General features: G+C 34.3%; 2 protein-coding genes across 4 annotated transcripts; one reads left to right on the forward strand and one right to left on the reverse strand.

Annotated features, from left to right (window-relative positions):
• Positions 1-1,700: 1,700 nt before the first annotated feature.
• LOC124446622 (lactadherin-like) lies at positions 1,701-7,093 on the reverse strand. Of its 2 annotated transcripts, none has more exons than XM_046997466.1 (6): positions 6,650-7,093; positions 6,212-6,251; positions 5,334-5,439; positions 4,149-4,196; positions 2,506-2,828; positions 1,701-2,024 (listed from the first exon to the last, which is right to left on the reverse strand). In XM_046997466.1, exons 1-6 carry the CDS (start codon positions 7,000-7,002, stop codon positions 1,887-1,889), a joined length of 1,008 nt encoding a protein of 335 aa, XP_046853422.1. In that variant the 5' UTR covers positions 7,003-7,093; the 3' UTR covers positions 1,701-1,886. The 2 variants fall into 2 exon arrangements, with proteins under 2 accessions (XP_046853422.1, XP_046853423.1); XM_046997467.1 differs by lacking the exon at positions 6,650-7,093 and adding an exon at positions 6,493-6,542.
• Positions 7,094-10,165: 3,072 nt separating this feature from the next.
• Positions 10,166-15,585, forward strand: LOC124446621. Of its 2 annotated transcripts, none has more exons than XM_046997464.1 (6): positions 10,166-10,623; positions 11,022-11,061; positions 11,839-11,944; positions 13,086-13,133; positions 14,459-14,781; positions 15,263-15,585. In XM_046997464.1, the coding sequence occupies exons 1-6, from the start codon at positions 10,271-10,273 to the stop codon at positions 15,458-15,460; spliced, it is 1,068 nt and encodes a 355-aa protein (XP_046853420.1). In that variant the 5' UTR covers positions 10,166-10,270; the 3' UTR covers positions 15,461-15,585. The 2 variants fall into 2 exon arrangements, with proteins under 2 accessions (XP_046853420.1, XP_046853421.1); XM_046997465.1 differs by having other exon boundaries at positions 14,549-14,781.
• Positions 15,586-16,060: the final 475 nt, after the last annotated feature.

Here is a 16,060-nt window from a genome sequence, read left to right on the forward strand (position 1 = left end):
TGCATAAAACTATAGATCACCAAATTTCATGCAATAGACTATAGTTTACGAATTTTCATGCAAAAGACAATAATTTACGAATTTTCATGCAAAAACTATAGTTAACGAATTTTCATGCAAAAGACTATAATTCTCGAATTTTCATGAAAAAGACTATAGTACACGATTTTTCATGCAAAAGACTATAGATCACAAAATTTCATGCAAAAGACTATAGATCACGAATATTCACGCAAAAGACTATAGTTCACGAATTTTCATGCAAAAGACAACAGATCACGAATTTTCATGCAAAAGACTATAGATCACCAAATTTCATGCAAAAGACTATAATTCACCAATTTTCATGCAAAAGACAATACATCACGAATTTTCATGCAAAAGACTATAGATCACGAATTTCCATGCAAAAGACTATAGTACACGAATTTTCATGCAAAACACAATAGATCACGAATTTTCATGCAAAAGACTATACTACACGAATTTTCATGCAAAAGACTATAGTACACGAGTTTTCACGCAAAAGACTGTACATCACGAATTTTCATGCAACAGACAATAGCTCACGAATTTTATGCAAAAGACAACAGATCACAAATTTTCATGCAAAAGACTATAGTTAACAAATTTTCATGCAAAAGACTATAGTACACGAAATTTCATGCAAAAGACTATTTTGCACGAATTTTCATGCAAAAGACTATAGATAACGAATTTTCATGCAAAAGACTATAGTACACGAAATTTCATGCAAAAGACTATTGTTCACGAATTTTCTTGCAAAAGACTATAGTTCACGAATTTTCATACAAGCGACTATAGATCACAAAATTTCATGCAAAAGACTATAGTTTACGAATTTTCATTAAAAAGACAATAGATCACGAGTTTTCATGCAAAAAATATAATTAACGAATTTTCATGCAAAGACTATAATTCTCGAATTTTCACGAAAAAGACTATATTACACGATTTTTCATGCAAAAGACTATAGATCACGAAATTTCATGGAAACACTATAGTTCACGAATTTTCATTCAAAACTCTATAAATCACGAATTTTCATGCATAAGACTATAGATCACCAATTTTCATGCAAGGACAATAGATCACGAATTTTCATGCAAAAGATTATAGTTCACACATGTTCACACATGTTCAAGCCATTTATTCATTTTACATGTAGGCAAAAGTAAAAATAGAACGTTTGAAATGACGGAAAAAACGTTTGTTTAAATTAGTCAAAGTAATTGTTTTTAAATTTGTATAAATGTGGTTGAATAAGAATATAAATAAAATTCATTCATTGCTATTAACAATGTCTTGAAGCCGTAGTGTATGAACTCTGTAGCATAAGACTTGGGTTTATGATTAGTAAACCGAGTAGTAAATACTGTAGTTGTAATTTACGACCATCGGATAATTTTCGAAGTGAATGAATAGGAAATAATAAAGTATAATAATGAATAGAGTATATTAAAACACCTAATAAAGTTCTTTCATAGTTTACGAAGATACAGCTGTCGCGTTTTTTTATAAGCAATGACGTCAGATCATTACTTTAGCAATGATGCTTGAACCAAAGACTTAAGAGAAAATTCGGGCACTGCATGAGCGTTTTGTGTTTCTAACCTGATCTTGGTAGCTTTATTCGACACTAACGCCAATACGAGAAAGAAACAGAAGATAAGGTGGAATTATAAGAAAAAGCAATTTATTTCAACTCAAGTAGAATCCAAGGAAGAGTGGCAAAACAAATCTGGCATCAGTATCAGTATGGTAGCAGTAAAATAATGCTTTCAACTTTTTATTGATCAGTAAATCAATAAAATACTTCAAAGTTACACTTAAACAAAACAAATGAAGCTGTTACGTTCCAATTATCAACATCCATAAAATTCAGCACGAAGAGAAATATGATTATTCCATGAGACTGGTTCAATTCGTATGAAACTGGCAACAATTGGAGGTGATATTTTATTGTGAACAATGGAATCTCTGTCAGAGTTAGCCTGAAACACCTGAAAAATAAAATGCATATAGTTGTGTGAAGTGTCCGAATAATTTTCCATTTTTATTTTTTGAATGTTATCAGGGAACTAGTGATGAACGAGAGCTTTAGTATTTTACATATACTCCGAAACATGGAGGCAATCCAATGTTTGTCTTTACTGAAATTTACTTTCAATTCCAGCTCACTTCGCACTATTTTTATAACAAAAAAATTATAAAGCTATTATTACCACTTTTAGCAGTGGAAATTTTTGATATTTCGTTTTTTGAAGAAACAGAGAGCTTTTGAAAAGATTTTTTGAAAGACAAAGCTCCTTCGCAATTATTGATAACCAAGAGACGAGTTTGATTTGTGAAAATAAGTTACCTCATTTTTTAGTCTGATAATTGCCACATATTGGAATAGGCAAAGAAAAATTAAGAGCTTGGTTAAGTGATATAATGTGATATTCGTGTTTTAACATTTTGCTTTTGTATTTTGTTACCTACCTGAGTGTTACCATTTACTGTGTATGGTGTAAATGTGGTTCCAAGGTCGCTGTAGGACAAGGAGAACGATGTAACCCACTGATCACAACATGCAGGTCTTCCTTGAGTACTGATACCGGTTATTTTTGTCGTTTTCAAGAAATTAACTTGAAGCCATTCATTGACATTGTTTGTTCGAGTAGACCAGGCTCCTGTATTTGGTGAATTCTTTGGGCGAAATAATCTGGCGTTTCCTGGACCATGATTGGAATCCCATGAGGAGGATGCCGTAATTTGAGAGTCTCCAATCAAACCATTTCTCAATCCTAGCTCAGTTTTACATTCTATTAAAAACATGTGAAATCTGAAGGGCAATTGCCAACTTTATAAAAGATACCATGGCAACGGAATTTTCGCGAAAACCGTTTACTATATTAAGTATAATTGTGTTAATAACCGACGTCACATTATGATGTCATACTCGCGTGAGTGAATAGTTACTCGCAGACGCTGTTAAGCCAGGCTGGATGCCTTCGATTTCAGGTTTGATTGCCTTGGAGCTCAAATCTGGCAATCAGAACTTACATTTCAGACCACTACACGTCTGCACCTGATCACACTTATAGGCGCACGGGAGCTATCCCTATCATTATGAGTAAATATTTTCTCCAACTCACAATCAAGGTTCAGCCATATTTTTGCCCGACAAATGTTTAAAATTCGCCCAACTTTTCAATCTTCAAACTTTCTTAGGACGCAGCTACCTCCCCACCCCACCCCCATTCTAGCATAAATAATATGAGATTTTTGCTGAATTTATAGTCTACTAAACATTTAAACTTGGCTACTTAAAAATATACGTAAACGTACTTAATGTCTCCACATGTCGTAAGTATAGGAAATATGAAAATCTACAATCATTTAGCCTATTTTTTATCGAAACACTGGGAGCCACCAATGGGTAATTGATGGATGGCCTTATTGGTCGCGTTACATTCCTGCTTACGTTTAACTCAAATTTCTATTGACCAAGCGGCTTACAAAGATTCCTTCTCGCATTTGGCAGTCAATGACATTATTTATATTGAAATTATTATTCCAAATATCATTTGCTTGTCCAAGTTGATCAAACTGTTGATAAAGTTTGACTGCGTCAAGAGAGTTTATAATTGTGGAAGTAAAATAAATCAACCAATTAAACCACAGTATAAGGAATATAAATAATACAATAGATAAACTTTGTGTGCAACAGGCTGCTGTTAGCAATTTCATCATTCCCATTGGTCAAAAAAAGTAATTGAATGGCTGCCAATATGATGACATGTGTAATAAGTTTATGTGCGTGCACGAAAAAATTCAATGAAGTTGGCCCTACTATATATTCATTATACTCTGACCAAACAAAACGACTTTGGGACTTTCTACGTAAGCCAGCTATTTCTTCTCTTAGCAACGCATGTTTATATCTTAACGTATGTTAGAGCTAAATTCATCAAATATTTTCAAGTGAAAGAAAAACACATTGCGCACGTACATATCGTTGTTATTTTCCTAAATGTGTTATTTCATGATACGCTCAAGTAAATTAAGCTCGCAAGAGTTTTGGTGATGACAGACCTTTCATTATGAAGCTTGCATTAAAGTTTCAGTTTGAAATTGCTTACCTCCTGATTTCATGTCACAAAACACTGGAAATGCGTTTTTTCTATTTCCTAGAAAAATGAACAAAATCTTAAAAACTTTGTAATTGACTCTACATGAACTACATCATGAACAGAATGTTATAAGCCCTTATCAACGAAGCTCGGGGTTTTTGCGGAGAAATATAGGACCGAATTTTTTGTGCAGACCGAGCCCGTTGGGCAAGGTTCTACTAAAATAGAGCTCCGACATTTCTCCGACATTTCTCACTGAACAAGTGAAGTTAATAAAAGGTGTATTATATGGCATTATTTGACCAGAAACGAAGCTTTCCTTCTTTATTGTCCTCGCTGTTATGCAAGGTCTGGCTTTCACTCCACTAGTTTTTGTAGGTAAAAAATAAATTGTTTGAAATTGTGTCATCTGAACAATAAACTCACTTTGCAAGTGCTCTATTTTCGACTCACATTCGTAGCTATATGGTTTTCTTTCGTTTTTATTTTACATTGGTCGTTTTTATGTTTTAAACATATAATACATCTGGTTGACTTAAACTAAACGGCAAAATCAACTGGTCGAGACGAGTTGACAACTTTAAATTCTCTCAAGACGAATTAAAAGCTAAAGTCGTCTTGACAATTAATTCGCATAATAGCCGTCTTTATCCTTCCGACGATTTAAGAGACGCATGAAAAAATTTCGTCTTAAGTCGTCCAGACGTACTATCTGTCTTAAGCATAAAAACGGCCATTTGTAAAATTAGCTACATGTGATAGACCGTCTCCATTGCGGGAAAATAATGGACCAGCAAAACGTTTCTGAGCCTATCAAAGAGTATCATTTCACCAGAAGTGACGCTTGCCGTATAATAAAAGCTAATTAATTTAATGTGGGAGCTCGTACGAAGTATTACAAAAAATAATCAATCTCTTTTCCTGAAACCCAAGCACTAGGAATGTTAGGATCACCTGGACAGCGTAGTATCGTGATATATAACGTAATATAAAAATGTCATTGAAATGTTTGTTGAAATAACCACACAAAACTTGCAAAATCTCGTATATGCTGTATCCTTTAAAGTATTTTATACCTTTAATGCGTTTCGTACGAGGGAGAATTAGTTTTCAATTGATTTTATTGATGCATGCTACTGTAAACTAAATATTACTTGTATGGAACATGCACCAACGTAAGTTTTAATGTCTTACTATTTGGTTCATTAGAAATCCAATAAATGCCATTGGGAAGACAGTCTTCTGATCTTTTCTGAAGAATATCGTTGCAAGATTTGCCAGGTGACTTGATGGTACCATACTGAAATAAGTATGTTTGTATGTATTAGTGTTAATATCACTTCTCATTGAATATTATTAACTCTACTAATTAATCAACTCTCAAAAGCAAGTCAAATAAAGAAAGAATACTACTAATAGAAAGAGAAATAAAATAGTCATTATTAAACATGATAATAAGCCCTTAATAACCGAGCTCGAGGTCTTTACGGAGACATATCGAACCGAGGTGTTTTGTGCAGACCGAGCCCGTAGGACGAGGTTTGTAGAAAAGACAAAAGGCCGATATTTCGATTCTCAGTAAATACGGAGAAAGCGAGGTTATTAAGGTTTGTGATATGGCATTATTCGACATGAAACAAAGCATGCCTTCTTTCTTGTCTTGGCTGTTTTGTACGGGTTGGCTTTCACTTTTATAGTTTTCGTCAGTAAAAATTAAATCGTTTCAAACTGTATCGTCAAATTGTACGATGTTTGTTTAAATTAATATTGAATGAATTCAAATGTTATGATCGTGCTAATGCATGTCTATGAAACTTTGCCGAAATCACAGGATCACGCGAGCGAAACCATCGGCAAACCCATCTTCTGTACAATTTACCGTCACTCATGTAACTATGTTGCTATCTTATGGACACAATGATGTCAGTGGCGTAACTGCCATGAGCTCTGTGTGGACAGAGCAATGTGCACCCAAGCAATCAACTTGCCAGAAGGCACACTGAACGGTGTTATTTATGGAAATAAAAATAAAAATTGCTTTATCAACAAATTCTTTTATGTTTTAGGTGTACCTGCTCTTCCTTAGCAATTCCATTCCACCCTAGTTTCTCTCTGAAAAATATATCATGAATATGAACGTCCATCGTTTTTTAAGAAGACATGTTGAAGTTTTTAAGTGACAAATGTGGTTCCGATTTTTGAAGACAGCCTATGGAATGTTTGCATATGACTTCAAAGTGGCCATGTTGGGGAGTACATCATTGTGCTGATACTCAACAGAGCATGAAATTAACTAAAATTCTTTTCATTATATGAGATCATTAATTTATTTCGCAAACATCACAAAACTCACTTGAAAGAAGAACTAAAAGCAAATTCTGTCCTCATTCAACTTCATATTTTGTTTGATAGTTATTGCAGTTGTTTTGAGCTTCATGCAAAACATAAAAGTTTGCAAGGGCTTAGATAACTATTGTTAAAATAATCAAGCGTCCAAGCCCTATACAAACCTCGACGCCAGTATAATGCCAACTGTGATAAGTATTATGCCTAAATAATAAATCGCCGAGTGTCGAACAACATTTTCTGTAGTTCTGGTGTTCAGCGAAACCACAGCATATAAAATACAGATGATGATCAGTGGAATGATACAAGCATTTAGAAGCTGCAAGATCGTGTCTCCTGTATTGAGACATAAAGATCCTATAAAGGTAACAATATCTTTCCATTCATCGACGATAATAGGATTATTTTGAACAAGGCTACTAAAGAAATGTCCAATTATAAAACAACAAACGCCGAAAAGGATTAGTACGACAATGTTTTGGTCCTTATTCACACGACCACCAAATAAATCTACCATTACGCCAGCTTTGAATAGAGAATGCACATATAAAGACAACTCGCGTTGTTAATCTTTGATGTTAGCGTGGAGCCCAGACAGTGAACACTATGAATAACTTCTAATTCAGTTCACTGAGCTCAGATTGTTTCGTGCATACCGGAAGTCAAACAGTCGCAATTTTTAAAAGCAACGAAACTAGAACGATAACCATACAGTGGCTTATATCAATAGGTGTAACAACAACCTAAGTCTACGATGTATAACAATTTTTATGAATTTACTACAGCATATGAAAAGCTTAAGGGAACATTAAAAATAAACCATGACAAAATTTAAAAATCTCACGGTTACATTTGAACATAAAATCTCACGGCTGAATTTCAGAAACCAAACCGCAACATTTGAAAAACTCAAGACGGAATCTATCAAACTATGAGTTAGCTACACCGATCTATATAATAACTTGTACAACGATAAACCAAAATGACATAATTTTATGGCCGACCAAGATGAAAGAAGGAATGTGTTATAAGTTTTTTTTTTCTTAATTACTTTGAGCTAAAATTCTTCAACTAGTTGCAATATTTGCGTCTTGTTATAGCATGCTATTGTAACCTCATTTTATAGCTTAGCTAATATTTCAATATTATAACAAAAAATTTGGTTTATTTTTTGTGGGGTCTGTTCGGCTAGTCTGAGAGATAGAGCTTGATACTGCCTAAAATGCCAAACTGTCCAGACAAAAATTTGTTCACCTTAACCAAGTTCTGGGCCCTCAACAAATATTATTTTTGATGATAAATTGAAGCAACCAGTAGATAGTCTATGCCAGCTGTCATTTGGCATTTCGAGTTCTGAGCCCTTAACGAGTAATGTTTGTGGAGATAAACGAAAACACCTGCAGATGGTCTAACTCAGCTGTCATTTGGCAGTCATCGGAATGCGAGTAAGGTACTCACATTTGAGCAGTTTTGAAAAAGAACTCAAGCAAAAAGAACTGTGCACAATTTCGATCAGCTAAAAAAGCTATAAATTGGACCCAAATAAAGAAGTAAAAAGATTTATTGTACTAGAAAGATTTAAAGACGGTTTCCTAAAAATGCTTGCACCGAAGAGGTAATATTGCAAAAATAACAAGATAATTATGCAAAAAGTCATTGCAAAAATGATAGCGTTTGATAGATCTTTTTATGGAAAAAAATATATATGAGTTATAAACCCAAGACCAACCAACAAAACCCAACAACTAATCCTCTTCCTCTCTTAAATAGATTTGAAAATTTCCTTGATAAATACCACAAGGAAAATCACGTAGCTCCCACCGTTAGCAGACCGTCAATGAAAGTATGCCTCACTCAGTCAACTCAGTCTCAACTGAATGCTTACCACTGTATTTAGAAAGAAAAGTTTTCAAAATTAAAAATTGGCAATTCTAATGAAGACAACGAGGTAACTGTCAAAAAAACTCAATCTCGACTGAATGCCTATCGCAATAAGCAGAAGGAAAAATTCACCAAATCAAAAATTGACACTCCTGACGACCAAGATATAACTGACCAAAAAACCCATAATTATTCAGCTGCATCAACTCTTATCATTGGTGATTCAATGTTGAAACATGTAGATTCTTGGTCTCTACTATTTATCGCCCACCTAACTCTACTAATGATTTCTTTTTGCATTTTGAAGAACTAATCAAACAATTTGACGATAAAAACAAAGAATTATATATTCTTGGTGATCTTAACTGCGACATGCTTAAACATGAACCTGATACACCAACAAAGAAAATAATATCTCTATATAACTCATTGACATTGCCCCGTCTGTTTTGACTGCCTAATAGATGGTTGATTGTTTTCCAAGTCTCTTTTGTTTTGTTCTTTACAGAGATTAACTTTTCTTTCTAAATACAGTGGTAAGCATTCAGTTGAGACTGAGTTGACTGAGTGAGGCATACTTTCATTGACGGTCTGCTAACGGTGGGAGCTACGTGATTTTCCTTGTGGTATTTATCAAGGAAATTTTCAAATCCATTTAAGAGAGGAAGAGGATTAGTTGTTGGGTTTTGTTGGTTGGTCTTGGGTTTATAACTCATATATTTTTTTTCCATAAAAAGATCTATCAAACGCTGTCATTTTTGCAATGGCTTTTTGCATAATTATCTTGTTATTTTTGCAATATTACCTCTTCGGTGCAAGCATTTTTAGGAAACCGTCTTTAAATCTTTCTAGTACAATAAATCTTTTTACTTCTTTATTTGGGTCCAATTTATAGCTTTTTTAGCTGATCGAAATTGTGCACAGTTCTTTTTGCTTGAGTTCTTTTTCAAAACTGCTCAAATGTGAGTACCTTACTCGCATTCCGATGACTGCCAAATGACAGCTGAGTTAGACCATCTGCAGGTGTTTTCGTTTATCTCCACAAACATTACTCGTTAAGGGCTCAGAACTCGAAATGCCAAATGACAGCTGGCATAGACTATCTACTGGTTGCTTCAATTTATCATCAAAAATAATATTTGTTGAGGGCCCAGAACTTGGTTAAGGTGAACGAATTTTTGTCTGGACAGTTTGGCATTTTAGGCAGTATCAAGTTCTATCTCTCAGACTAGCCGAACAGACCCCACAAAAAATAAACCAAATTTTTTGTTATAATATTGAAATATTATCTAAGCTATAAAATGAGGTTACAATAGCATGCTATAACAAGACGCAAATATTGCAACTAGTTGAAGAATTTTAGCTCAAAGTAATTAAGAAAAAAAAAACTTATAACACATTCCTCCTTTCATCTTGGTCGGCCATAAAATTATGTCATTTTGGTTTATCGTTGTACAAGTTATTATATAGATCGGTGTAGCTAACTCATAGTTTGATAGATTCCGTCTTGAGTTTTTCAAATGTTGCGGTTTGGTTTCTGAAATTCAGCCGTGAGATTTTTATGTTCAAATGTAACCGTGAGATTTTTAAATTTTGTCATGGTTTATTTTTAATGTTCCCTTAAGCTTTTCATATGCTGTAGTAAATTCATAAAAATTGTTATACATCGTAGACTTAGGTTGTTGTTACACCTATTGATATAAGCCACTGTATGGTTATCGTTCTAGTTTCGTTGCTTTTAAAAATTGCGACTGTTTGACTTCCGGTATGCACGAAACAATCTGAGCTCAGTGAACTGAATTAGAAGTTATTCATAGTGTTCACTGTCTGGGCTCCACGCTAACATCAAAGATTAACAACGCGAGTTGTCTTTATATGTGCATTCTCTATTCAAAGCTGGCGTAATGGTAGATTTATTTGGTGGTCGTGTGAATAAGGACCAAAACATTGTCGTACTAATCCTTTTCGGCGTTTGTTGTTTTATAATTGGACATTTCTTTAGTAGCCTTGTTCAAAATAATCCTATTATCGTCGATGAATGGAAAGATATTGTTACCTTTATAGGATCTTTATGTCTCAATACAGGAGACACGATCTTGCAGCTTCTAAATGCTTGTATCTTTCCACTGATCATCATCTGTATTTTATATGCTGTGGTTTCGCTGAACACCAGAACTACAGAAAATGTTGTTCGACACTCGGCGATTTATTATTTAGGCATAATACTTATCACAGTTGGCATTATACTGGCGTCGAGGTTTGTATAGGGCTTGGACGCTTGATTATTTTAACAATAGTTATCTAAGCCCTTGCAAACTTTTATGTTTTGCATGAAGCTCAAAACAACTGCAATAACTATCAAACAAAATATGAAGTTGAATGAGGACAGAATTTGCTTTTAGTTCTTCTTTCAAGTGAGTTTTGTGATGTTTGCGCAATAAATTAATGATCTCATATAATGAAAAGAATTTTAGTTAATTTCATGCTCTGTTGAGTATCAGCACAATGATGTACTCCCCAACATGGCCACTTTGAAGTCATATGCAAACATTCCATAGGCTGTCTTCAAAAATCGGAACCACATTTGTCACTTAAAAACTTCAACATGTCTTCTTAAAAAACGATTGACGTTCATATTCATGATATATTTTTCAGAGAGAAACTAGGGTGGAATGGAATTGCTAAGGAAGAACAGGTACACCTAAAACATAAAAGAATTTGTTGATAAAGCAATTTTTATTTTTATTTCCATAAATAACACCGTTCAGTGTGCCTTCTGGCAAGTTGATTGCTTGGGTGCACATTGCTCTGTCCACACAGAACTCATGGCAGTTACGCCACTGACATCATTGTGTCCATAAGATAGCAACATAGTTACATGAGTGACGGTAAATTGTACAGAAGATGGGTTTGCCGATGGTTTCGCTCGCGTGATCCTGTGATTTCGGCAAAGTTTCATAGACATGCATTAGCACAATCATAACATTTGAATTCATTCAATATTAATTTAAACAAACATCGTACAATTTGACGATACAGTTTGAAACGATTTAATTTTTACTGACGAAAACTATAAAAGTGAAAGCCAACCCGTACAAAACAGCCAAGACAAGAAAGAAGGCATGCTTTGTTTCATGTCGAATAATGCCATATCACAAACCTTTTAATAACCTCGCTTTCTCCGTATTTACTGAGAATCGAAATATCGGCCTTTTGTCTTTTTCTACAAACCTCGTCCTACGGGCTCGGTCTGCACAAAAACACCTCGGTTCGATATGTCTCCGTAAAGACCTCGAGCTCGGTTATTAAGGGCTTATTATCATGTTTAATAATGACTATTTTTATTTCTCTTTCTATTAGTAGTATTCTTTCTTTATTTGACTTGCTTTTGAGAGTTGATTAATTAGTAGAGTTAATAATATTCAATGAGAAGTGATATTAACACTAATACATACAAACATACTTATTTCAGTATGGTACCATCAAGTCACCTGGCAAATCTTGCAACGATATTCTTCAGAAAAGATCAGAAGACTGTCTTCCCAATGGCATTTATTGGATTTCTAATGAACCAAATAGTAAGACATTAAAACTTACGTTGGTGCATGTTCCATACAAGTAATATTTAGTTTACAGTAGCATGCATCAATAAAAATCAATTGAAAACTAATTCTCCCTCGTACGAAACGCATTAAAGGTATAAAATACTTTAAAGGATACAGCATATACGAGATTTTGCAAGTTTTGTGTGGTTATTTCAACAAACATTTCAATGACATTTTTATATTACGTTATATATCACGATACTACGCTGTCCAGGTGATCCTAACATTCCTAGTGCTTGGGTTTCAGGAAAAGAGATTGATTATTTTTTGTAATACTTCGTACGAGCTCCCACATTAAATTAATTAGCTTTTATTATACGGCAAGCGTCACTTCTGGTGAAATGATACTCTTTGATAGGCTCAGAAACGTTTTGCTGGTCCATTATTTTCCCGCAATGGAGACGGTCTATCACATGTAGCTAATTTTACAAATGGCCGTTTTTATGCTTAAGACAGATAGTACGTCTGGACGACTTAAGACGAAATTTTTTCATGCGTCTCTTAAATCGTCGGAAGGATAAAGACGGCTATTATACGAATTAATTGTCAAGACGACTTTAGCTTTTAATTCGTCTTGAGAGAATTTAAAGTTGTCAACTCGTCTCGACCAGTTGATTTTGCCGTTTAGTTTAAGTCAACCAGATGTATTATATGTTTAAAACATAAAAACGACCAATGTAAAATAAAAAAACGAAAGAAAAACCATATAGCTACGAATGTGAGTCGAAAATAGAGCACTTGCAAAGTGAGTTTATTGTTCAGATGACACAATTTCAAACAATTTATTTTTTACCGACAAAAACTAGTGGAGTGAAAGCCAGACCTTGCATAACAGCGAGGACAATAAAGAAGGAAAGCTTCGTTTCTGGTCAAATAATGCCATATAATACACCTTTTATTAACTTCACTTGTTCAGTGAGAAATGTCGGAGAAATGTCGGAGCTCTATTTTAGTAGAACCTTGCCCAACGGGCTCGGTCTGCACAAAAAATTCGGTCCTATATTTCTCCGCAAAAACCCCGAGCTTCGTTGATAAGGGCCTATAACATTCTGTCCATGATGTAGTTCATGTAGAGTCAATTACAAAGTTTTTAAGATTTTGTTCATTTTTCTAGGAAATAGAAAAAACGCATTTCCAGTGTTTTGTGACATGAAATCAGGAGGTAAGCAATTTCAAACTGAAACTTTAATGCAAGCTTCATAATGAAAGGTCTGTCATCACCAAAACTCTTGCGAGCTTAATTTACTTGAGCGTATCATGAAATAACACATTTAGGAAAATAACAACGATATGTACGTGCGCAATGTGTTTTTCTTTCACTTGAAAATATTTGATGAATTTAGCTCTAACATACGTTAAGATATAAACATGCGTTGCTAAGAGAAGAAATAGCTGGCTTACGTAGAAAGTCCCAAAGTCGTTTTGTTTGGTCAGAGTATAATGAATATATAGTAGGGCCAACTTCATTGAATTTTTTCGTGCACGCACATAAACTTATTACACATGTCATCATATTGGCAGCCATTCAATTACTTTTTTTGACCAATGGGAATGATGAAATTGCTAACAGCAGCCTGTTGCACACAAAGTTTATCTATTGTATTATTTATATTCCTTATACTGTGGTTTAATTGGTTGATTTATTTTACTTCCACAATTATAAACTCTCTTGACGCAGTCAAACTTTATCAACAGTTTGATCAACTTGGACAAGCAAATGATATTTGGAATAATAATTTCAATATAAATAATGTCATTGACTGCCAAATGCGAGAAGGAATCTTTGTAAGCCGCTTGGTCAATAGAAATTTGAGTTAAACGTAAGCAGGAATGTAACGCGACCAATAAGGCCATCCATCAATTACCCATTGGTGGCTCCCAGTGTTTCGATAAAAAATAGGCTAAATGATTGTAGATTTTCATATTTCCTATACTTACGACATGTGGAGACATTAAGTACGTTTACGTATATTTTTAAGTAGCCAAGTTTAAATGTTTAGTAGACTATAAATTCAGCAAAAATCTCATATTATTTATGCTAGAATGGGGGGGGGTGGGGGTGGGGAGGTAGCTGCGTCCTAAGAAAGTTTGAAGATTGAAAAGTTGGGCGAATTTTAAACATTTGTCGGGCAAAAATATGGCTGAACCTTGATTGTGAGTTGGAGAAAATATTTACTCATAATGATAGGGATAGCTCCCGTGCGCCTATAAGTGTGATCAGGTGCAGACGTGTAGTGGTCTGAAATGTAAGTTCTGATTGCCAGATTTGAGCTCCAAGGCAATCAAACCTGAAATCGAAGGCATCCAGCCTGGCTTAACAGCGTCTGCGAGTAACTATTCACTCACGCGAGTATGACATAATAATGTGACGTCGGTTATTAACACAATTATACTTAATATACTAAACGGTTTTCGCGAAAATTCCGTTGCCATGGTATCTTTTATAAAGTTAGCAATTGCCCTTCAGATTTCACATGTTTTTAATAGAATGTAAAACTGAGCTAGGATTGAGAAATGGTTTGATTGGAGACTCTCAAATTACTGCTTCTTCTTCGTTCGATTCCAATCATGCTCCAGGAAACGCCAGATTATTTCGCCCACAGAACGCACCAAATACAGGAGCCTGGTCTACTCGAACAAGCAATGTCAATGAATGGCTTCAAGTTAATTTCTTGAAAACGACAAAAATAACCGGTATCAGTACTCAAGGAAGACCTGCATGTTGTGATCAGTGGGTTACATCGTTCTCCTTGTCCTACAGCGACCTTGGAACCACATTTACACCATACACAGTAAATGGTAACACTCAGGTAGGTAACAAAATACAAGAGCAAAATGTTAAAACACGAATATCACATTATATCACCTAACCAAGCTCTTAATTCTTCTTTGCCTATTCCAATATGTGGCAATTATCAGACTAAAAAATGAGGTAACTTATTTTCACAAATCAAACTCGTCTCTTGGTTATCAATAATTGCGAAGGAGCTTTGTCTTTCAAAAAATCTTTTCAAAAGCTCTCTGTTTCTTCAAAAAACGAAATATCAAAAATTTCCACTGCTAAAAGTGGTAATAATAGCTTTATAATTTTTTTGTTATAAAAATAGTGCGAAGTGAGCTGGAATTGAAAGTAAATTTCAGTAAAGACAAACATTGGATTGCCTCCATGTTTCGGAGTATATGTAAAATACTAAAGCTCTCGTTCATCACTAGTTCCCTGATAACATTCAAAAAATAAAAATGGAAAATTATTCGGACACTTCACACAACTATATGCATTTTATTTTTCAGGTGTTTCAGGCTAACTCTGACAGAGATTCCATTGTTCACAATAAAATATCACCTCAATTGTTGCCAGTTTCATACGAATTGAACCAGTCTCATGGAATAATCATATTTCTCTTCGTGCTGAATTTTATGGATGTTGATAATTGGAACGTAACAGCTTCATTTGTTTTGTTTAAGTGTAACTTTGAAGTATTTTATTGATTTACTGATCAATAAAAAGTTGAAAGCATTATTTTACTGCTACCATACTGATACTGATGCCAGATTTGTTTTGCCACTCTTCCTTGGATTCTACTTGAGTTGAAATAAATTGCTTTTTCTTATAATTCCACCTTATCTTCTGTTTCTTTCTCGTATTGGCGTTAGTGTCGAATAAAGCTACCAAGATCAGGTTAGAAACACAAAACGCTCATGCAGTGCCCGAATTTTCTCTTAAGTCTTTGGTTCAAGCATCATTGCTAAAGTAATGATCTGACGTCATTGCTTATAAAACAACGCGACAGCTGTATCTTCGTAAACTATGAAAGAATTTTATTAGGTGTTTTAATATACTCTATTCATTATTATACTTTATTATTTCCTATTCATTCACTTCGAAAATTATCCGATGTTCGTAAATTACAACTACATTATTTACTACTCGGTTTACTAATCATAAACCCAAGTCTTATGCTACAGAGTTCATACACTACGGCTTCAAGACATTGTTAATAGCAATGAATGAATTTTATTTATATTCTTATTCAACCACATTTATACAAATTTACAAACAACTACTTTGACTAATTCAAACAAACGTTT

This window comes from Xenia sp. Carnegie-2017, unplaced genomic scaffold, assembly GCF_021976095.1.
Source record: "Xenia sp. Carnegie-2017 unplaced genomic scaffold, XeniaSp_v1 HiC_scaffold_22, whole genome shotgun sequence".
Taxonomy (NCBI): Eukaryota; Metazoa; Cnidaria; class Anthozoa; order Malacalcyonacea; family Xeniidae; genus Xenia; species Xenia sp. Carnegie-2017.

What these genes read in the sequence shown, in the direction of transcription:
- LOC124446622 (XM_046997466.1), bottom strand. Translation starts at nt 7,002, where the DNA reads ATGGTAGATTTATTTGGTGGTCGTGTGAATAAGGACCAAAACATTGTC. An exon ending in GAATTGCTAAGGAAGAGCAG is followed by an intron (nt 5,440 to 6,211) that starts GTACACCTAAAA and finishes TACTTATTTCAG; the next exon opens with TATGGTACCATCAAGTCACC. An exon ending in TTGTGACATGAAATCAGGAG is followed by an intron (nt 2,829 to 4,148) that starts GTAAGCAATTTC and finishes TGTTTTTAATAG; the next exon opens with AATGTAAAACTGAGCTAGGA.
- LOC124446621 (XM_046997464.1), top strand. Translation starts at nt 10,271, where the DNA reads ATGGTAGATTTATTTGGTGGTCGTGTGAATAAGGACCAAAACATTGTC. An exon ending in GGCATTATACTGGCGTCGAG is followed by an intron (nt 10,624 to 11,021) that starts GTTTGTATAGGG and finishes TATATTTTTCAG; the next exon opens with AGAGAAACTAGGGTGGAATG. An exon ending in GATTTCTAATGAACCAAATA is followed by an intron (nt 11,945 to 13,085) that starts GTAAGACATTAA and finishes TCATTTTTCTAG; the next exon opens with GAAATAGAAAAAACGCATTT.